This window comes from Diplotaxodon limnothrissa, linkage group LG10 (assembly GCF_057381915.1).
Source record: "Diplotaxodon limnothrissa isolate DT_005_m linkage group LG10, D_limnothrissa_male_GT1.1, whole genome shotgun sequence".
Classification (NCBI taxonomy): Eukaryota; Metazoa; Chordata; class Actinopteri; order Cichliformes; family Cichlidae; genus Diplotaxodon; species Diplotaxodon limnothrissa.
Genome location: NC_140605.1, coordinates 20,974,123 through 20,994,789, shown reverse-complemented (window position 1 = coordinate 20,994,789; position 20,667 = coordinate 20,974,123). Strand labels below are relative to the sequence as shown.

The following is a 20,667-nucleotide window of genomic DNA, read 5'->3' as shown; positions in this document are numbered from 1 at the left end:
ATAACCTGTAACTGTAATTGAGAAGCTGAATCAGTCAGATAGGGTTGAGTACGATTTATATTACACCAGCGCAGAGCATCGGTGTTTACGTCTTACTCGAAATATTTTCCAATGTAATACTCTTCCTGTTATTATTATTATTATTATTAACAATATTAATATTATTCTCAATATTATTAAACTACAAAGCTTTGGGAAAGAGGAAGTATCGCGTGAATTTGAAAAAACGGACGGAACCAATTTTGAGGTGCAACGGTGAAATCTGTCCGATAGAAACGACTAAAAAATGAAATTGAACTTTGAGAAGTTCTCCATTTGAACGTGGTTAAACGTTTAACGTGTATATTTTTGTTTAGACGTGGTTTCAAACCAGTTTTAGCAAAGACGATGGTATTCTGGATGTTTGCTGTGTTTTTACTGACAGGGGCCGGTAAGAGGACTCTTTCTTTCATTTCTGAATTTAACAAAAACATTAACACTTAAATAAATACCCATCGAGGCATGTTTGTTCCTGGCAGCCGCGGAGGAAATGGTGAACATCCCGGGAGGAAAGATGTCAATGGGAACCAGTGCACCCGATGGGAGAGACGGAGAGTCTCCCACCAAGGAGGTCGAGCTTCAGCCTTTTGAAATAGACAGACACCCCGTCACAAACGCCGATTTCAGGTAAATAAGATCTACATTGAAATGAATTAAGGCAGAACTAATGCACTGAAGTCGGTGACTTGTTCATTTATTTGCCACAGAGACTTTGTGAGAGCCCAGAAGTACAAAACTGAAGCCGAGACGTTTGGCTGGAGTTTCGTGTTTCAGGACTTCGTGTCAGAAGAGCTGAAGAGCAAAGTCACTCAGAGAATTGAGGTGCCGAGTTATTTTTCTCTGATTAATAGATCAGATTACCAGCTAGATTACTTATTTCACAATTTTAAGCATACATCTCAGATATGAAGATTTGCTGTTTTTATATGTCTAACGTTAGTGTTGTTCATAATAATTAATGAAACAATTTGTAGGCATCTCAGCATTTAAAGAGATTCTCCACAATAAATAAAATATATAATGTAGAGCTTCTTACTGTTGTAAACAGCTTCTGACCTATTTCCTCATCTTTTCCATCAGTCTGCTCCGTGGTGGCTGCCTATAGAGCGTGTGTTTTGGAGACAGGTGAGTTGCACATTGTGAGTTTGTTCCTATGTTTTTGACAGTTTTTGTTTACACTCACTTATAACATTTTATTAGGTAAACCATGCGAGTACTGAGTCAGACCCCTATTCCTTAAGCACTGCTGAATTATTTGTGGCACAGATACAAGAAGGTGCTGGAAACATTCCTAGATACTTCGGTCCATGTTGACAGGACAGCATCACACAGCCGCTGCAGATCATCAGCTGCACATCCACAATGCAACTCTTCTGTTGCGTCCACATCCCAAATGTGCTTTATCGTAAATCGACACTTATCAAACCAAACCGCATTTTTCCAGTCTTCTGTTGTCTAACTTTTGCTTTGTTGAGCCCGACCAAATTGTAGTCTCAGTTTCAGTATTCAGAGGTGTTTTTCTTTACACATTTGTTGTAACGAGTGGTTGGTAGAATTATTGTTGCCTTCCTGCCATGCCTACTTTTTTGCCACGCACGTTGACCCTCTACTGTTCAGCCTTCAGGGCCTGGTTCGGGGATTCGAGATCGTCTGGACTTTCCAGTGGTTCAGGTGAGCTGGAATGACGCCCAGGCCTTCTGCAGCTGGAAAAGCAAGAGACTGCCCACGGAGGAGGAGTGGGAGTGGGCTGCACGTGGGGGGCTGCAAGGTATAATGTTTACTGCTATTATAGTCGAGTTTTTGACTTTCACTTCCAGCTGACAACATTTAAGTCGCACACAGTGATGTTTCTGCTCAGCAGCTCCTTTGTTATTGTCTCGACAGAGGAACCCAAAACTGCTTTTGTGTTTCAGATTCAGTCAAGTCTTTGTGAAAAATCAGGAAACTAGTTTGAATAATGGACTTTTTCACAAAACTGAAATATAATTTTATTGTTCATCTAATCTCTTTCCTGGCTGTTATGCTGCAGGTCGGACCTACCCATGGGGAAACAAGTTCCAGGCCAACAGAACCAACCTGTGGCAGGTCAGCATGTTGCAGTCATGGTTAGGTCATCATTAGGTCATTAGTATTGTTCTCATGGGAGGCTCTGATTAGGTTTTCACTAATGCTTCTTTAGCCACTGACATTATGTTTTTGTCTTTGTTATTAAGTAAATATATATTGTATATCTGAATACAGAAAAAACCCTCTGTGTTTATGTAAAACAATGTTTTACACTCGCATGTTTTGTTACTGAGGAACAAAACATGCGACTATATTTTAAATTTGTATGGATCCAGAGTTGGGGAGATTAATTTTTGTTGCTAAGACAAGACCAGTGTTGGTCAAGCTTCTTGAAAATAGTAATTAGTTACTAATTACTGATTACTTCTCCAAGAAAGTAATCCCGTTAACTTTACTGATTACTTCTTTTCAAAAGTAGTTGGTTACGTTATTACTTAAGTTACTTTAAAAAACATGATACACAACTTGAATACGTTACAAATACGTTATAAAGCTGTATAGGATCCGGGGGCTTCTCTGTGAATTCAACATTCCTGTGGCAGCTTGCCAGGTGCTTGCTCAGATTTAAAGTTAAAGTTTTTGCAGTAGAAAGACGTTTTCTTCCCACGCAAAGAGTACTGTGGACGCCACATGGTCGTACTCAGTACTCAGCCGCAGTCCATGTCATCTGTTGTTGATTGACACACGTCTGTTGCTGCCACGGACGTCGCACGCTCGTACGTCATTGTCATAAGACACTCTCACAAACAAAATAATGGTTTAGTAACGCAGTAATGTAGCCTGCTTACGGGTAAGTAGCAGTAATCTAATTACTTTACTCTTTACTTGAAAAAAGTAATCGGATTACGCTTTACTGCCCATCTGTGACTAAGACTCATGTAATTCTTCACTTACTGTATTGTGAGTCTGGACAAACATGGATTTAAAGTGTGGTATTGTGGTAATTCTAGCTTTCGTGTATTTTAGGGATCTTTCCCAGATGGAGACACTGCAGAGGATGGATACCACGGCATCTCTCCTGTTACAGCATACCCTCCCCAGAATAGCTATGGTAATCTTGTTTTAACACAGATGTTATCAGCATGATGAAAGAGCTGATTGGTAGCTAAGATGTTTAAGAGGAATATTAACTGTGCATTAAGACTTTACATTTGTGTTTTGAGCTTTTGGAAACATTTGATTTTTCTTCTCACATTTTATGTTGTGAACATTAACACATAATGACAAATCTTCCTCCAGGACTGTATGACATGATGGGAAATACATGGGAGTGGACATCCACACGCTTTTCAGCAGCGAGGCCGATGTACGTGCTGCGCGGTGCCTCCTGGATCGACACAGTGGACGGTTCAGCTAATCACAAGGCTCGAATCACAACCAGGTGAGTTTCTGAGGTAAAAAAACAAAAACAAAAGATAACGTATGTTCAGACCCACCGATTTAATCTTGAGTAAGGCTTACAACTGTGCATCCTGCAGGATGGGCAACACTCCCGACTCTGCTTCTGACAACCTTGGATTCAGATGTGCTGCCAGTGATGGACAGAAGGGCAGGAAGAAAAAAGAAAAAGCAGAACTATAGCCTCAGAGGACAGCAGTGTGGATTTGAGCCAGCAGTGAACAGCCTTTAATAATAAATGTGATGACTTTAAAGTTTACAACAAGATGGAAGCAAAGGACTAAATAAAAATGAGGAAGAAATTCACATTAAACGTGAAGCTAACTATATTTCTCCTGTGGAGAATTTCATAAAGAATAAAGGAAATCTACCATTATGAAACATTTAATAAAAAATACTTTTTAAAATGATGAAAAAAATAATTTATTGCTATTTTCCAAGAACTTTCTGTTTACCTGTAACAGTAACATCATGCCAGATGCTAAATGATTACACCATGCATTTGCTACTTCGCCTTTAGAGGTCGCCACAGGAGATAAATCTGCCTCCATCTCACCCTATCCCTCACATCTCTCTAAATCTATGAATCTCCCGTCTGGTCTTCCTCTTTTCTTCCTGCCTGGCACCTCCATCTTCAACATTCTTTGTCCAATATATCCACTATTCCTCTTCTGTAAATGTCCAAGCTTGTTATCCTTGCCTCTCAAACCTTTGGCTCCCAAGACACTCAACCTGAGCTCTGATGTACACATTTCTAATCTTGTCGATTCTGGACACTTCCAACATCAATCTAAAATTCTTCAGCTCTCTCAAAACTACTTCCTTCTTTCTAGGCTGGACTGTTGAAATTCCTCGTTTTGCAACCTTGCAGTGTGAGTACTGCGAGATCATGTTTCTCCCCCGTTAGCTTCTCTTCAGTGGATCCCTGTGAATTCCTGAATTTATTCCACATTTATTCTCAAAAGACCTCATTGTACTATATAATCCCCACGGAGCACTGCTGTTTGTGCTCCCTCTGTGCCCCTCTTTTCTCTTTCTCCTCACTGGTCACAGCACATGGCTGCCCATCCCGGAGCTGTTTCTGCTGCATAGTGCAGGCTTAACTAAAGAGACTTGGTTACATGCCTCTGAACATATCCAGTGAAATGAACAAGTGGGGCACTCTTTGCCAGCATTGGTAGTCTTCCTTCCATGTGGTGGGATGTGTCTTTTGTTGAGCATTTCTATGTGACTGGGTAGTAAATTGGTCCGTTTGTTCAGTCTAGGCTTCTCTAATCCTGTCCTTGGCTTTCTGTTTACTTTCCCATAGTGAGGGTCTGACTGATTGGGCTCATTCTGCTAAACAGACCAGAAATGTTTTGAAAAACTCCACTTTGGTTAAATACAGTAACAGTATAAAGCCATGACCTCTGACTTTGTGATGAAGTGTCTTAGCCCTGACCAAAGAATCAGTTTGAGTCCTGGTTATTCTAATAATCTAATGATATAAAATGGACAAACTGTTATCAAACAGCTTGTGCAGAGGTTGTTTTAAGCTGCATTTCTTGAGGAGGAGAGCAAAGTTAGAGGCAGATGTTAGGATGTCTTGTTACCAAATTCTGAATGACTTTGCAGAAAGTTTTTTTTTTTTTTTAATCTTCCTGGTTAAGAACAGGCTAAATGTCTGTATTAATACCAAAGACCTGGGAGGTCCTTGATTCATTCAGTTGAGGAAAAACAAAAGGTGCTGTACAGTCTGGTATTTGTGCTCCACAAGGCTCCACCCCCTTTATTGAACCTTACCAAAACAGTGAGAATAACTCCAAAATACAGAACAGAGTTAAATGTGTTTCTTTGCTTACTGACTTTCTTTCTGATTGGAACATAATTACACAAGACAAAAATTAAACGCGCAACACTGCTGACATTTTAAAATTGTTTCACTGGAAATACAACAGGGACCGCCCTGCAAATGAATGCATATGAATAGCCTCACATTGTCACAGACCACCTCCACAGGTATTGTCTGACGATGCAGCTTCTTGGAATGCGTTATAATGTGAAGCAATTGTGCACAAATATTTCTGGAGCATGGTGAAGTTTTATTGAATATTTTTGCTTTGATATCAGAACGCAAAGTCATGGGATTATTTCATATACATTAAATACATAATATTAAAAAAATAGAATTGAAAAATCTAAATCTGACATATGTATCAGGGCTCAGGAGGACTTCATTAATAAACGTGGTGACAAAACTTGTTACATCAGTTACAAACAGCAGAAAGCATTCAAAACTTAGTAAATAGCTCTAATTTTCTAAAGCTCAATGAGGATAAAACTGAGATCCTCCTTATTGGCACCAAATCCAACCTTTTGAAGTTGAACCATTTCTCACTCACTATTGATAACTCCACAGTTTTCCCTTCTCCTCGGGTTAAGAGCCTTGGTGTCATCCTAGACAGTTCACTTTCCTATAAATCTCACATCTATAATCTCACCCGTTCTGCCTATTTCCATCTGCCCAACATAAACAGATTACGTCCTTCTCATTCCACCCAGTTTCCGTCCATTCTTGTCCACAGTCTCGTTACATCCCGTATTGACTACTGCAATTCTCATTTGCATGGTCTCCCCCATAAACCCTCCATAAGCTTCAACTGTTTCAGGACTCTGCTGCTCGCGTTATCACCAGAACCCCCTCCTACCAGCACATCACCCCTTTTCTTCAGGAACTTCACAGGCTCCCAGTAAAATTCCGGATAATATTCAAACTTCTTCTGCTCACCTTCAAGGCCATTCATAACCTTGCACCTCCTTACCTGTCTGACCTGTTAAGCACTATCTCTTCTGCCCACTCACTTCAATCTTCTTCTTCTATCCAGCTCGCTGTGCCCTCTTTCCGCCTCAGCACCATGGGAAGCAGAGCTTTTAGCTGCTCTGCTCCCAGGCTGTGGAACTCTTTACCCCCAGTTTAAATCTCAACTCAAAACCCATCTGCTCAAATGTGCATTTTCACTGTGAACCCACTGTTTGTTCATTTTATCTTGTGTCTTGAAAGGCAACTTCATAATTAAAATTTATTATTATTATTATTATTGAATAATAATAAGCTGTTCTTAATTCTTTACTCTTTTTGTTTCTGTTTGTGAGAATTAAGCCACATAAAGAGTTAATTAGAAAGCTTTAAATGTGCTGAGGTGCTTTTGATCTGGAGATCAAAAATGCTAAGCTAAGATAACCAATAGCTAGCTGCAACAGGCTCATAGACGGGACTATATGCAGATGGCCTTACAGCTTCTACAGGAAGCAAGTGGATAAGCAGCAGCCAGGTGCTGCTTATCAAATTTACTCGATTAACTAAGTAGGTGTGTGTTAGCTTAATGCTACAATCTTCTTAGGAGTAGATTTCCTAGCAAATTGACCACAAGGTCAGACAATGCAATACTCCGAGATGATACGCAAAAGCAAAGTGCGCTCATCTCAGACTCTACAGGCCTCAGTTAGCATGTTAAATGTTAAGTCCAAGACAGTACAATAAGAAAAATACTGAGCATACATGGCCTGTTTGGAAGGGTTTCCAACCAAATAGAAGATGGGAACACAGCTTAGGTTTGCATTGTTGCATATGAACAAAAGGAAAAATGTCCTTTGAACAGACAAGGTGAAACTGGAGATATGTGACGTAATGGACAAACGCAGCACATTAGCAGAAACATCTAGTAAAAGCTGTCAAGCACAGTGGAGGAGGGGTGATGGTTTGGGCTTGTTTTGCAGCCACAGGCCTAGTCCTCTATATACCAAAGATTCAAATGTGAAGCCGTCCATCCAACAGCTCAAGCTAGGTTGTATGGTCATGCAACAGGACATTGATCCCAAACACAGCAACAAATCTACACCAGAATGACTGAAAAAGAAAGGAGGAAATGTTGAAGCACATGATTGAAATGCTGTGCATAATGAAATGCCCACAAACCTCAATGAACTGAAACAACATTAGTAAAAAAGTGAGCCAAAATTCCTCCACATCGTTCTACAGGATTGTAGATAATAGGGTGTATTTAGTTTCTAGCGTGACTGAATGCAGTCCTGTGAAAACTTTCTGTGTCAGATATATCTGATTAAAACTCTGAGGCATAAATAAAGTTAAACAACATTTGTTCAGATAGGTATGTGCCTCAGTCTGTCATTCTACTGACTTTGATTAGCCACAATAAAGTAGTTGTATACTGCAAAAAAAGAAAAAAGGTAATTAAGGCAAATTACAAGATTAATTGTGGCACTGACGGGTAAAAAAGCAGAAGCACCTCAAAACAGTGAAATAGAGATGTCTGATTCCATATTTAAGAGAATTTGTTTAAAAAAAAAAGTGGGCCTATCTAGCTGAATATTTAATTTAGAGGCGACCTACTTCTTGCTCAAAACAGCCTTGGCTTAGTGGGAAAAACACAATCAAGAACCACTTCCTTGCTGCATCTTGGTGAATCGCATAACCATGTGAACTGTAATGGAAACAGCTTTTTTTAAATGCACATAACTGATGATGATCATTTTTTTCCTTCAGTCACTTACTGATTCATCTTTGCACAGGCATGTGGGAGGTTTGTCACAGAATCCGTTTTACCTCAGATATCAGGAATGACTCTAACTGGTGTTTTCCCCAAAGTCTTTCAGTACCAAAAATAAATCAGGGACTTATCAGAAGTGTGATTTTTCACAAGCAAACATTCACTTCCGCTGATGCTGTTGTGTAATTTATTTTCACCTCTGTTTACTGGCCTACTCCTAGTAGCTATGTTCTATGTATGTGTGACTTTCTTGATAAAGGAAGAGTTTAAATAAAGTTTCATGCGTCAGGTTTGAATAACTAGATTGTATCAGAAGCCCTCCTCCCATTTGTCTCCCTGCTGCTGTGGTATGTTTGCACGTCATGTTTTTGTAGCGGCAGAAAAAGGAGGAAGAAAGCTCAGACGGGCCACTTGAAGCCACAGCCTCCGCTGACATCACATCGTGTCATATCATGCCCCAGTGAAGACGCACACAGTTCAGGTAAAACAAGTTTAATGACATTCTATTTGTCATCCTCACTCCACCTTGTTTTATGGACTTCCTCTTGCTTTCCTGAGTTTGTTTTTACCTGGCGCTGTCTGCAGATGGTTTAACTGAGCCCACTTCTGCCTGTGACTTCCACAGAGCCGGCCATGGATTTCAGTCAGCCTTTTTCAGTCCTCAATGAGAAGCTGAGACCTCGAGTCACCACCAGCGAGCAACTCTACTCCTCTCTGAACAGGTTGGAGGACAGACAGCTGGGCTCGCTCAGGAACAAATATACTTATTACCGAGCAATGGTTTTGCCAAGAGAACCTGAACCAAATGCCACAACAAAGACAGACGATCCAGAAGAGTCTGTAGACGAGACAGAGAAAGATTACTCTAAAGGAAACACTGCCAGTCTGCTGGCTGGTAAAAACACATGCCTCATTAACGAATTGAATTTGAACGATATCAGCGAAGATGAGCTGGGTGACGACGAAAGCACCTCACAGTCTGACGAGAAAGACAGCGTGGGTGAGGTGGCCTCAGAGGAAGCAAGGGACTCTGAAGGGTCAGGATCCAATGAAAACACAAACTCTTTCCAGAGGAACTACCTAGACGGGACCCTACCAGACCTGCTAAACAGTGGCAAGCCACTCAGCAGACGCAGAACACTGGGACACTACTCAGACACGGTAACGCCAAGATAGTCTTTTTAATATTCACGTGTGTAAAAACCACAAATATTTTAAAGCACCAGCGCTTGAACTGAGATCTGTTTGAAGAGGATTGTCAAACATGAAACCTGTAAAACAGGGAGGAGGCTGATTGAACTGTTGCTTAGCAGTGTATCAAAGGGTACAAACACACAAAGCGCACAGAGTCCTGCCATGCAAACATAATGAAGTAGAATAAAAACACGTTTGATGCTCTGCTGTCAGAGTGCAGTAAACCTCAGTTTCCAGTGACAATGAATGATTTTGGACACATGTTAACAGCACTTATTAGTCCTATATCTCTGATATCTGTGTGTACGCACACTTCCAGGATTGCATTCATGTGTGAAGACGTGAACGTCATCAAACAGTTTAGTGTTGGATGACCTCTCAACTAGTATGACTGGATTTTTTATCTGTTGTTTCACTCGAGATTGTAGATTAGCAGTTTCTGTTCAGATTGTGTAAAAAATGTCATGAAGTAGGAGCTTTTGAGTGCAGGCTTTGATTTACTTTCACAGCAAGAGAAACTAAACATTTTCTGATGGGATATTAAATTATGGTGTTTGTAGCTTAAAGAAGTACGGCGAGAAGTGGAGCTGTCCCGCAGACGAAGTATCAAGCTGAAGGCCCAGGTGGACAAACTGCAGGAAAACAGAGAAGGAGAGGGCTGGAGTCAACACAAAGATCGGGTACAGTTTACCACAACACAGTACTATGGTATACATCCGCAGAGCTCTGGAGGTTTAAAAAAAAATGTCTTTTCCGTTGATTTTTATTCCAGGTCACAGAGGAAGTTTTGTCTATTCTGAGGCTGCTGCACCCGCTGACAGAGCCAGAGTCCAGCCAGATCGAGCCGTCCGATGGGGAAAACCGCCTGGACGCCGCTCTGGGCCAGCTGCAGAACGTGGCCCGCAAACTGGCAATCAGCCACACCAAACAGGTCAGAGTAAATAAAGCTCGTCAGCACTTCTATTTCTCTGACGTCTTTGTTTGAGCTGGTTTCAGTGGACACGTTACTCAGACGAGTGTTTTTATGCTAGCAGAAGGTCAAAGGTGACAAATGATTGAAATGGAAATTTTAGTTTCAGTGAGCAAAATTATTAGTTGATCCCTCGCTGAATTCGTTAGTCAAATCAATTTATAACGTTTATGTAATGTGTGTTTTTTGGGATGCTTCTCTGTCTTTCACCATTAAAATGAAATTACTATAAAAATTAGTGATTGCTCATTTCTTTGTACGTGAGCAAACTAAAAAATTCAGCAAGATATCAAATATTTATTTGCTCCATTGTATAACCTTAAACATTAGTGATTATATAGTCTTTAGACCACTGGGCACTCCTGGTATTAACGTGACTTCAAAAGAAGCATTAATACATTTTTGTAGTGCTTTTGTTGGTTTTTGGCTAACAATGGGCCTTTTGGGGAGTCAGTAAACAGGAAATTATAGAGTAAAGGCAAAATTGTGTATTATACTTAAGAAAATGGGCCACAGTAAATAAAACAAACATCCTAACACGAGTAATTTTTCTTTGACTCTGGCTAACACCACAAAAATCCTCTAAGCATTAGCCCCGAGGCTTGTACACAGATACTAACGCTCACGCTGAGGGCATCTCTGTCTCCTCCTGATGAAACATCGTCATTGTTTGCCTCAGAAAAAAACATCATTAATTCCTCCACCCATGTGCTAAGCTCAGGTATGCAGTCGAACAAGTTTACAAGTAACACCATCAGCAAGTCTTTCTGGAGTTTGCTTTGTGAGATGTTTACAGAAACTTTCAAGGTGTGGAACTAAGGTAGAGCCCAGATTTCAGCTGATAAGAGAGACTAAAGTTAGTGAGATTAAATGTGGAAAATGTTAGGTAATGGAAAGAAAGATAACGCTGCCATGTTTGCCTGTTTGTCCATCCAGGAGTCCAAACCTGGAGGAAAGGTGGCAGAAGACAGTGCAATTCTCCAGCAGGCGCTGCGGGACAGAGATGAGGCCATAGAAAAGTGAGCACATACACAGTCACACTCCTCTAAAGAGCAAAATAATCGAAATGTAAGAGGGGGGAAAAAAGAGGGAAGCTGACTGTACTGCATCTATTTTTGTGGAGTGTGTCATTCTTTCTGTTCCTCTGTGCAGGAAAAAGGCGATGGAGGCCGAGCTGCTGCGGAGTAAGACGGAGATGATGACGCTGAACAACCACCTGCTGGAAGCTGCACAGAAACGTCTGGAACTGTCGCTGGAGCTCGAGGCCTGGAAGGTAAACCTGAGATGAGTTTAATGTTTAACAGAGACAACACAAGGGTGTGCTTCTCTGGGCAAACACTCAACCGAGATCTATAATCTGAGCACACTGGGCTTTACTGAGGAAAAGAGAGCTGGTGGGAAGGTGTAAACATAAGACACTCAAAGGAGTGGGGGAAAGTAGGACACACGCACGCACACATACTTTCACAACCTGGTTTCGTGTTCAGCCAATAAAAACACACACCAGACTGCAATTAAAACTCTCTTGTATTGAATTCAGCACGCCATCACGTGCAGGCGTTAATGCCAGCGGCTGTTCTGGCACTTTGGCTTATGGCCCACATCTTCATCTTCCGAGCACCTGACTGCTACAGCGTTAAACTGAAATGACACGGTATGCTCTTTAATGTTGAGAGCAGCAGCATCTGTTTCAGGTGTACCGGAAACCTCAAGTCATTTCACGTAAACTGCATGAAAGATGGAAGACTTATGTTTGCATAGTTTAGAAGAAAAAATGTGGTTTTAATGCATCACACATCTGTGAGTAATTGAAACAAAACATCAAAACCTTACTGTCACTGTCAGTGTTCATCTCACTCCGATGCATCTCAGGATAGGATGTGAATCTCATTTAAGTGTGTTTCTGGCTTTCTGTAAAATATCAAAAGCCTACCCATTCATTATATCTTAGATTTCTTTGTGTTTAGACCTTCGTTAGCGCCATTTTCCTAGAATTTCTTAATTGTTGGCTTTTATTTGTGTAGTTTTAGTGATCCTTTTATCTGTATGTCTTTATGCAGTCTGCTAAGTCACACAGTGGGACTCCACTGTTTATTTTGGGTTAATCCTAAGGACCATACAGTAAATGTTTTTAATGTTACAACCTTTTTACAAGATAAAGATGAACGTGGAATCAACGCTGGTATAAAAATACTGTCATCCCTTAAAGCCTTTATGCACTGAATGAGCTGTTAAAAACAACAACACACACACCGAACACGTTGCGATTTTGTGAAAAATTCGTCCTCAAAAGATGCACTTTGAAAAAACAGAGGTCAACATCAGGCAATGTGGAGCTGGTCTTGATGTTTCTAAACAAGAAAAGGAAGAGCTGTGGTGCTGAAAGTGGATCGCGGCTGCTTTCGTACATATTTCAGGATGTCAGTGTGGCAGTTTGAGCTTTGTTGGCAGAGTTGGGATCAAATAATTTCAGGGAGCTCATTTACTTGGAGCTGTCTAGGTGTGTGTCTGAGGTAAAATATTCTATATAATCTATATTCCTTATTGGTGCGCGTTTTGAGGTGCACTCGTAGCCAAATCCAATGGTCTGATTGGTCAGATCTGTTTCATCCCTGTGGGAAAAACAATTGGAAAATTAAATTTATGACAAAAATAAAAAAATGCCACAAAACTGCCGATGTGAATGGCTGCTGTAAGAGAAGTGTCCAAAAAATATTTTTACACACAAATTTTGCACATTCGCTGTTTAAGGAGAAATTATCGGGAAGAACTCAACATGATGTTTGGTGATTAGACTTTGATGACCCCTCATAACAGAGTATAGTGGTATCTGTGTTTTAAAAAAAATGAAATAAAGTTTGAATGATAGAATGACACGAGCAGCTCGGAGAAAGATAAATGATTGGACTAGAGCGATGATGTCAGCATTGAGTTTTACAGTGTGGGAAAGAGGAAATATTGTAAAGCGTAGACTTGTAGCCAAAAACCCAGGAAAGCAGGCAGACGAGTGATTATAGACCTGTCTTGTTGAACTTACGCATCACAGTAGAAGACATTTCTGCTGAAGTGACTCGTGACTTAACTTGTTACACCTGAAATCCTACTTGGAGTCGACCTTGAAGCTCTGAGGTGTTTCTGTCATAGTTCAGGCCTGCTTATGCAACAAAATGACTGGGTTTGCATCAGAAGTTAGTGAGGGTGGTCTCTGCTTATGCAGCCACCCTTAAAAAACCCCCGAAATATTCAAATGGTCCTCAAATCACATACATATATATATATATATATATATATATATAATATACAAGAAAGCTCCTTACCATGCATGGAGGGTTTCACCCCAAGTCCAGCACCCTGAGGCTGTACGCTAAGCGGAAGGAAGGGGGCCGGGGACTGGTGAGTGTCAGCACCACAGTCCAGGATGAGACAACGAACATCCAAGAATACATTGGGAAGATGGCCCCAACTGACCGAGTGCTCAGTGAATACCTCAGGCAGCAGAAACCCAAGAAAGAGGAGGGAGACGAGGAACCATCATGGAAGGACAGGCCCCTGCACGGTATGTACCACCGGCAGATAGAGGGGGTGGCTGATATCCAGAAATCCTACCAGTGGCTGGACAAAGCTGGACTGAAAGACAGCACAGAGGCACTAATCATGGCAGCACAAGAACAAGCTCTGAGCACAAGATCCATAGAGGCTGGGGTCTATCACACCAGGCAAGACCCCAGGTGCAGGCTGTGTAAAGATGCCCCAGAGACAATCCAGCACATAACAGCAGGGTGCAAGATGCTAGCAGGCAAGGCATACATGGAACGCCATAACCAAGTGGCCGGCATAGTGTACAGGAACATCTGTGCCGAGTATAACCTGGAAGTCCCGAGGTCAAAATGGGAGATGCCCCCAAGGGTGGTGGAGAATGACCGAGCTAAGATCCTGTGGGACTTCCAGATACAGACGGACAAAATGGTGGTGGCTAACCAACCGGACATAGTGGTGGTAGATAAACAGAAGAAGACGGCCGTAGTGATCGATGTAGCGGTTCCGAATGACAGCAATATCAGGAAGAAGGAACACGAGAAGCTGGAGAAATACCAAGGGCTCAGAGAAGAGCTCGAGAGGATGTGGAGGGTGAAGGTAACGGTGGTCCCCGTGGTAATCGGAGCACTAGGTGCGGTGACTCCCAAGCTAGGCGAGTGGCTCCAGCAGATCCCGGGAACAACATCGGAGATCTCTGTCCAGAAGAGCGCAGTCCTGGGAACAGCTAAGATACTGCGCAGGACCCTCAAGCTCCCAGGCCTCTGGTAGAGGACCCGAGCTTGAAGGATAAACCGCCCGCAGGGGCGTGCTGGGTGTTTTTATATATATATATATATATATATATATATATATATATGTATATATGTATATGTATATATATATATATATATATATATATATATATAATTTCCATTAAACTCCAAGATAGTTTGCACCTGTGGGACAAATTCAAGTGTTATTGAGTTCCTGACCAGATATGCCGCCTTTGGTTTGGTCATCTTTGGACTCAACGCTAATACAATATTCAGATTGGTCTAATAGTCATTACGGATAAGGTAAGGTCAAAGAGCAACCATCACTAAAGCTGATGGTTGCTCAGAACCGGACTTCCTTGGAGGAATCTAAAAAGCAATAACAGCAACTCTGGGGGTGATCCAGGGGTGGATAAAGGCCAAATTTAATGTAGTTATGTTTCTTGCTTTATTAGACAGATTCACAGTACGCATGCATTATGTGTGAGCACTTATTAGTGGGGTAATTGTGATATAAAAACATGAAAAGTCCTGAATCTGTCTCTATGGCCTTCCCTTAATGCATTTCTGTACAGCCTCTTATTCAGTCAGTATACATGCATCGCTCTGAAAGCAGCTGCAGAAAAGGCATGTGTGACACAGATGTCACACTCTAATGTTATAAAACTGGTCAATCAGCATATTTTCTCACTTGTTTCCTACCTTTGCTTAGAGACCAGTCTGTAGATGTGCTTGAATGATTCTAATATGACCACAGCTGTGAATGTCAGAGTGAACTGCCTCTATGTGTTAGCACTGTGTCACACTGGCGACTTGTCCTGTGTCTACTTTGCCTGCCACTGTTATAACAGCTGGGATAGGCCAGTCTCATAATCAGAATCAGAATCAGAATCAGAATACTTTATTGATCCCTGGGGGAAATTATTTTTTGTTACAGTGCTCCATTTTAAACCAACATTAAGACAAGACAGACAATACGCTAACTAAGAATAGTACAATATATACATATATATACATACATACATACATACATAAGTCACTTATAAATAAATATTTGGAAAAGAAACATGTGTAGCTGTAGCAGCAAACAGTGTGTTAAGTGGATGCGTTGTACAGGGAGATGGCCACAGGCAGGAATGATTTCCTGTGTCGTTCAGTGGTGCTTTTCGGTAATCTCAGTCTCTCACTGAACGAGCTCCTGTGACTGACCAACATGTCATGGAGTGGGTGGGAGGTGTTATCCAACATTGTCTTTATCTTGGACAGTCTCTCCATGATCCTTATATGGGTACGCAGAAGAAAAGGGATGGATGTGCTGTAACGATGTGCTGACATTGTTTTTTCCTTGACTTACCTCAGGAGGACTTTCAGCTGATCCTCCAACAGCAGGTGAAGAGTCAGCAGCAGGCAGAGCAGAACCAGAAGAAGCCCTCTCGCATGGGCATCCTGAGGAGGACGAACAGAGCACCCATGCAGCGGCCGACCACCTTCCCTGTGGCTGGAGCCGCCACCCCCGCAAACAGCTCAAACCAAAGCCCCACCTCCAAGTCTGCAGCATCTGCTGCTCTGGCTCCCAAAACGCCCCCTACCATTGGCAGAAGTAGCAACTGGAGGGACAAGCTCAGGATGGGCAAGAGCAGTCGTCAAGGAGACCAGGATTTAGCGAGAGGAAGGGAAGAAGACGATGGCTTTCAGGTCGTATCGCTCGACTGAAGTAGTGATGACTTCGAATGACTTCAAACACTCGTTCTGCTGCAAAACTTTGACGTGTAGCTCTTTAGAATTCCTCCACAATGAAAAACACGCTGCTTTTTGTTGTCCTTTGAGCCTCACTGCGCCGTTTGAAACTAAAAGACTGTTTTCACATTGATCTCCTTCTCTGCTCTTACTTAAAGTCTTAGTTGTTTGGACAGGATGATGTGACAGCTTGTCAGGAAGGCAGCCATAAACAGCTGAAACAAGTGTGATGCGAAAACGCTCCAGAGAACTGGGTCTGGAGTGAATAAAGGGACATCTCTGTTACACTTCTGCAAAGAACAATAATATTGCATATTGCAAATTCTGTTTAAGGAGTTTTTATAAAGTCACTGAACTTTTTCTGTGCAAGAACCATCATGTATTTTTTTTTAAAATATCTCAACATACCTGGAGGAGATGTTTCAATATTCTTGGGAAACATATTTTGGATCTTGAATCTAGTGCAATTTAAGTATGAAACATAATATGAAGACATGTAATTATTAAATACTGTTAATCTTATTCAGTTTTACAAATGCTGTTGTTGTAAATTAATTAAAATCCTATTCAGTTCTTATGCTGTATAAAAAGCACTCTTGGTGTCCAGCTTCAGTTTATTTTAAGTCCCTTTAAATAATAAACTTTATATGTGGGTTTTGCTTCAAGGCCTGAAAAGTGAATTAGTGTTTTGAACAGCAAAGGTCCACTCCTCTAGATTTTGAATAAAAAGGCTGTGACTGTAAAAATCTGAGGAGCCATTTAATCTCAGCTACCTTTAACATTTCCTGATATTTCTTTGGCAGGGGTGGTGGGGGATGGGGTGCTCTGTCACTACTTTTAAGTCTTACCATGGCAACATGATGCTGATTTGAAATTCTGGTCTCCTAAACTTAGAATTAATTCATTAGAAATTCACAGAAACAGGCGCCTGTTTGTGGAAGCTGCCATGTTGAATCCAGTATCCCAATGCACATCCCGCCTAATATATGTGTCATATATGCAGTATGCCAAAAGCAGAGGAAACAAGAACTTGTAGCCATTTGCAGATGCAAATTTTAATTCATGCCTTCACCTTCAAGATATAAAACTTAATATCTATTCTTTATCTTTATATTTCTGAGAAGAGGAACCTTTCACCAAAGAAATAAAAACATCTTAATAAAATGTTATCCTCTTCCTCCTCCTTACCGCAAGCCTCAGCTCCTGAGCTGAAGTCAGGGCTCTAACATGTGAGTGTTAAAAAAAATAAGCAGCGATTACCACGTAGCATTTCCTTAACATTTTACCTTTTTATCATTGTCATCGGACAGTGAGCTTCTCTGACTCATACCAGACTCCTTTTATAAACTTTTACAGCCTCTTACAGAGTAAGTAGATGTGGACAAACCGAGGTAAACAGCATACTGACAGCCTACACTCGCTACAGACAAACAACACTCAAGAGTTGTTTGTTCTACAACGGCCACTGGAGTCAGGATTTTGTGCTTCAACTGGGAGAGGTAAGAAAACAAAACTGTGCAAGCTACTGACATTTAATGGTCAGATTTTACACACCGTACCTTTAAGGAAAAACCTACATGATCTGTGGTGTAGGTTTAAGTAATTGCCTTCCTTGTTAAGTTATGAATTAACTGTGCTTAACCACATTTTTTGGAAAGCTGAGTTCAGGTTTACTAGCCACACCCGGGTCTGTTTACTGTCAGACCTGGTGAGTCAAGAAATCACTTAAAGGTCACAAAACAATCCAGATCATGTAAAGAACTGCAGGACTCACATGCCTCAGTTGAGGTCAGCACTCACAAGTCAGCATTAACCCCCAAAAAGTTGATTCTGTTCATCTGGACGTAGATGAACAGAATCAACTTTTTGGGGTTTTACTTACCTGGATGATTGAGAATGCATCAAGATAAGTCAGCATTAAGAAAGAGTATGGGCAAAAAGTACATCCATGACCAAAAAGAACGCAAAGGCTTATCTCACATTTTCCAAGAAGCATCTTAACGTTTTTGGAAAATATTCAGTGGACTGATGAGACAAAAGCTGAACTTTATGGAAGGTCTGAGTTCTGTTACATATGACATAAAACCACACCAACAATCAGACGTGATGGTGATAGTGTGGTATTGCTGCGTTAGGACCACAACAATTTGCTGTAATTGATGGAAAAATGAATTCTGCTCTCTACCAGAAAGTCCTAAATGAGAATGTCCGAACATCAGGACGTGCCCTGAAGCTCAATTTGGTTATGCAGAAGTACAACGATGCAAAACACATCAGCAAGTCCACCATTGAATGGCTCAAAAAACCCCCAAAAACCTGCAAAATGAAAGTTTTGAATTGATTCAAGTCTGGATGTGAATCAGATTGAGATGTTTTGGCATCACCTTAAACTTCCATAATCGAAAACCTTCCGATTTGGCTGAATGAAAACAATTCTGCAAATAAGATTAGGCCAAAACAAAAGAAATGCAATCAAGCGGTTACAGCAAACACTTGATTGCATTTCTTGGTGCCAAGGGTGAACCTATCAGTTAGTAGGTTTTGGCGGCAATTACTTTCTTACACAGGACCAGGAAGGTTTGGTAGTTAGGTTTAACCGTTTTCCTTAGTCAGTGAAATCATCTTTTAAAAAACTGCATTTTGCATCTACTTAGATGATCTTTTCTAAAATTAAAATTTGTTTAATGATCTGTAACACGTACCCTATTTTTCGGACCATACAGTGCACCACATTATAAGGCGCACTGTCGATGAACGGGTCTGTTTTCATACATAAGGCACATTAAGCAAAACAGTCAGATAAGTCAAACTTTACTCATTTTTCTTGCTTCCTCCACTTCCGTACCATTGATTCATTAATGTTGAATTCTCTCGCAGCTGCTCTATTCCCATGTTGTTGCAGTATATTAATGACTCATATTGTGGATGGATTATCTCAGTTGTCCTCCTGACTAAAGTTTAGTCCGTTTACAGCATCCTGCCATGCGATTGCATTTTTCCCTAACCATCAGGAACCCTCATGTTAACCTTTATCGAGCGAAAAAAACTTAGCGTTCATCCTTCAGCTTTACTGTGCTAATATTATGCTAACATAGCTGTGTCACTAGCGTTCACGTAGCACATCATTCTATACCAGCTAGCCCAACTTCAGTAACCCTACAAACGTCACTGCTGACGTGTTCTGTCTTTATTTATGGTGGAAGTGATAGCAGAGCTGTACTTTTTAATTTTTTCAGAAATCTCTCACTCAGGACATGCTGTCATGTTTAGGTGGAAATTAGTGAGCTAACTGCCCGCTAACTTCTACCTCTGTTAAATTTAATAAATTCTATTTTCATGGATGCCTGGATGTTAAACTTAATTCTTACGTCTAGTAAAGCAGCAACATTATTAAACATTTTATTAAAAATGTTTATTAAAAATATTAAAAATGAAGGAATTTAGACAGTTTTTAACTCTCAGTGATACTGCAGTGTTCGTTTAACTTTGGGACCTGAAGCAGATGGAGTTTTGGACCCGGATTACTCGCGCCTTATGGTATGGAAAATATGGTAAGTGTGACAAGAATTGGGAAGGGGACAAATACTGTTTCACAGCGCTGTATGAACATGTACTGCCCCTTGATTTCTCAGTGAAGTTATTTTCAAGTTGGAAAACGCCAAGACAGCAACAGTGAACTGGCTCAGCTTTGAGGCTCGACACAAACCTTTGAGCGACATCCATCATTTACAGTCTTCTGTTCACTGTCAGCATGTTTGCTTTTTGCAATATGAAAAAGAAAGAAAAATGACCAACTGTTTTTTTTCCTGGTCATTTTATTGTATAATATATTTTCAACAATATATATTACACATATATATGCATCTTCCACACATTTAAAATTTATATACATATATGTCATTATCTAGAATGAATGCCATCATAATGGTAACATATTCAACAAACAGGGATGTATATAGCACAGTAAAGTCACACCTGACGACGAGAGAGAGAAGGCATGCTCAAAGTGAAACTATACAATCCTGAACAGATGGTTACAGTCTTCAAACAACTCGTAATGTTACTGAATAATTTGACAATATTTTTTTATACTGTTGCTGATGGAGAGCTCTGCTTTGTCATCCACTCATCCCACTGCAACAGTCCAGAAGCTTTAGCAAGATCTGCATTTAAGTGGAAGTGCTAACCAACTATTAATATTGTGCAACAAGACAAAATCTGTCTTGTGGGTTAAAAGAGGAAGAAAGGGTGAGTCTCTACTAGCTGGAGCTTCACAAAAAAAAAAACAACTTAAGAAGAGTTTCACTCAACTTAATTCTGACCATTTAAACCTTTTTAGACGTTCGTGATGACAATAAAAGAACAAAAAACATTGACTCTGGTAAACATCTAAGTGCTTGAACTTTTCCTTGTGAGAAAATTCACA

The 20,667-nt window shown here is 40.7% G+C and overlaps 2 protein-coding genes across 2 annotated transcripts; both read left to right on the top strand.

Annotated features, from left to right (window-relative positions):
• Window positions 1-299: 299 nt before the first annotated feature.
• Window positions 300-3,827, top strand: sumf2 (sulfatase modifying factor 2). The gene is made up of 9 exons (XM_085363875.1): window positions 300-430; window positions 519-666; window positions 747-861; window positions 1,120-1,164; window positions 1,657-1,807; window positions 2,069-2,124; window positions 3,073-3,157; window positions 3,346-3,487; window positions 3,585-3,827. Exons 1-9 carry the CDS (start codon window positions 388-390, stop codon window positions 3,685-3,687), a joined length of 888 nt encoding a protein of 295 aa, XP_085220001.1. The 5' UTR covers window positions 300-387; the 3' UTR covers window positions 3,688-3,827.
• Window positions 3,828-8,456: 4,629 nt separating this feature from the next.
• bicdl2l (bicaudal-D-related protein 2-like) lies at window positions 8,457-16,337 on the top strand. Its single transcript, XM_085363874.1, has 7 exons — window positions 8,457-8,532; window positions 8,677-9,212; window positions 9,806-9,925; window positions 10,018-10,176; window positions 11,152-11,234; window positions 11,368-11,488; window positions 15,864-16,337. Exons 2-7 carry the CDS (start codon window positions 8,685-8,687, stop codon window positions 16,215-16,217), a joined length of 1,365 nt encoding a protein of 454 aa, XP_085220000.1. The 5' UTR covers window positions 8,457-8,532; window positions 8,677-8,684; the 3' UTR covers window positions 16,218-16,337.
• Window positions 16,338-20,667: the final 4,330 nt, after the last annotated feature.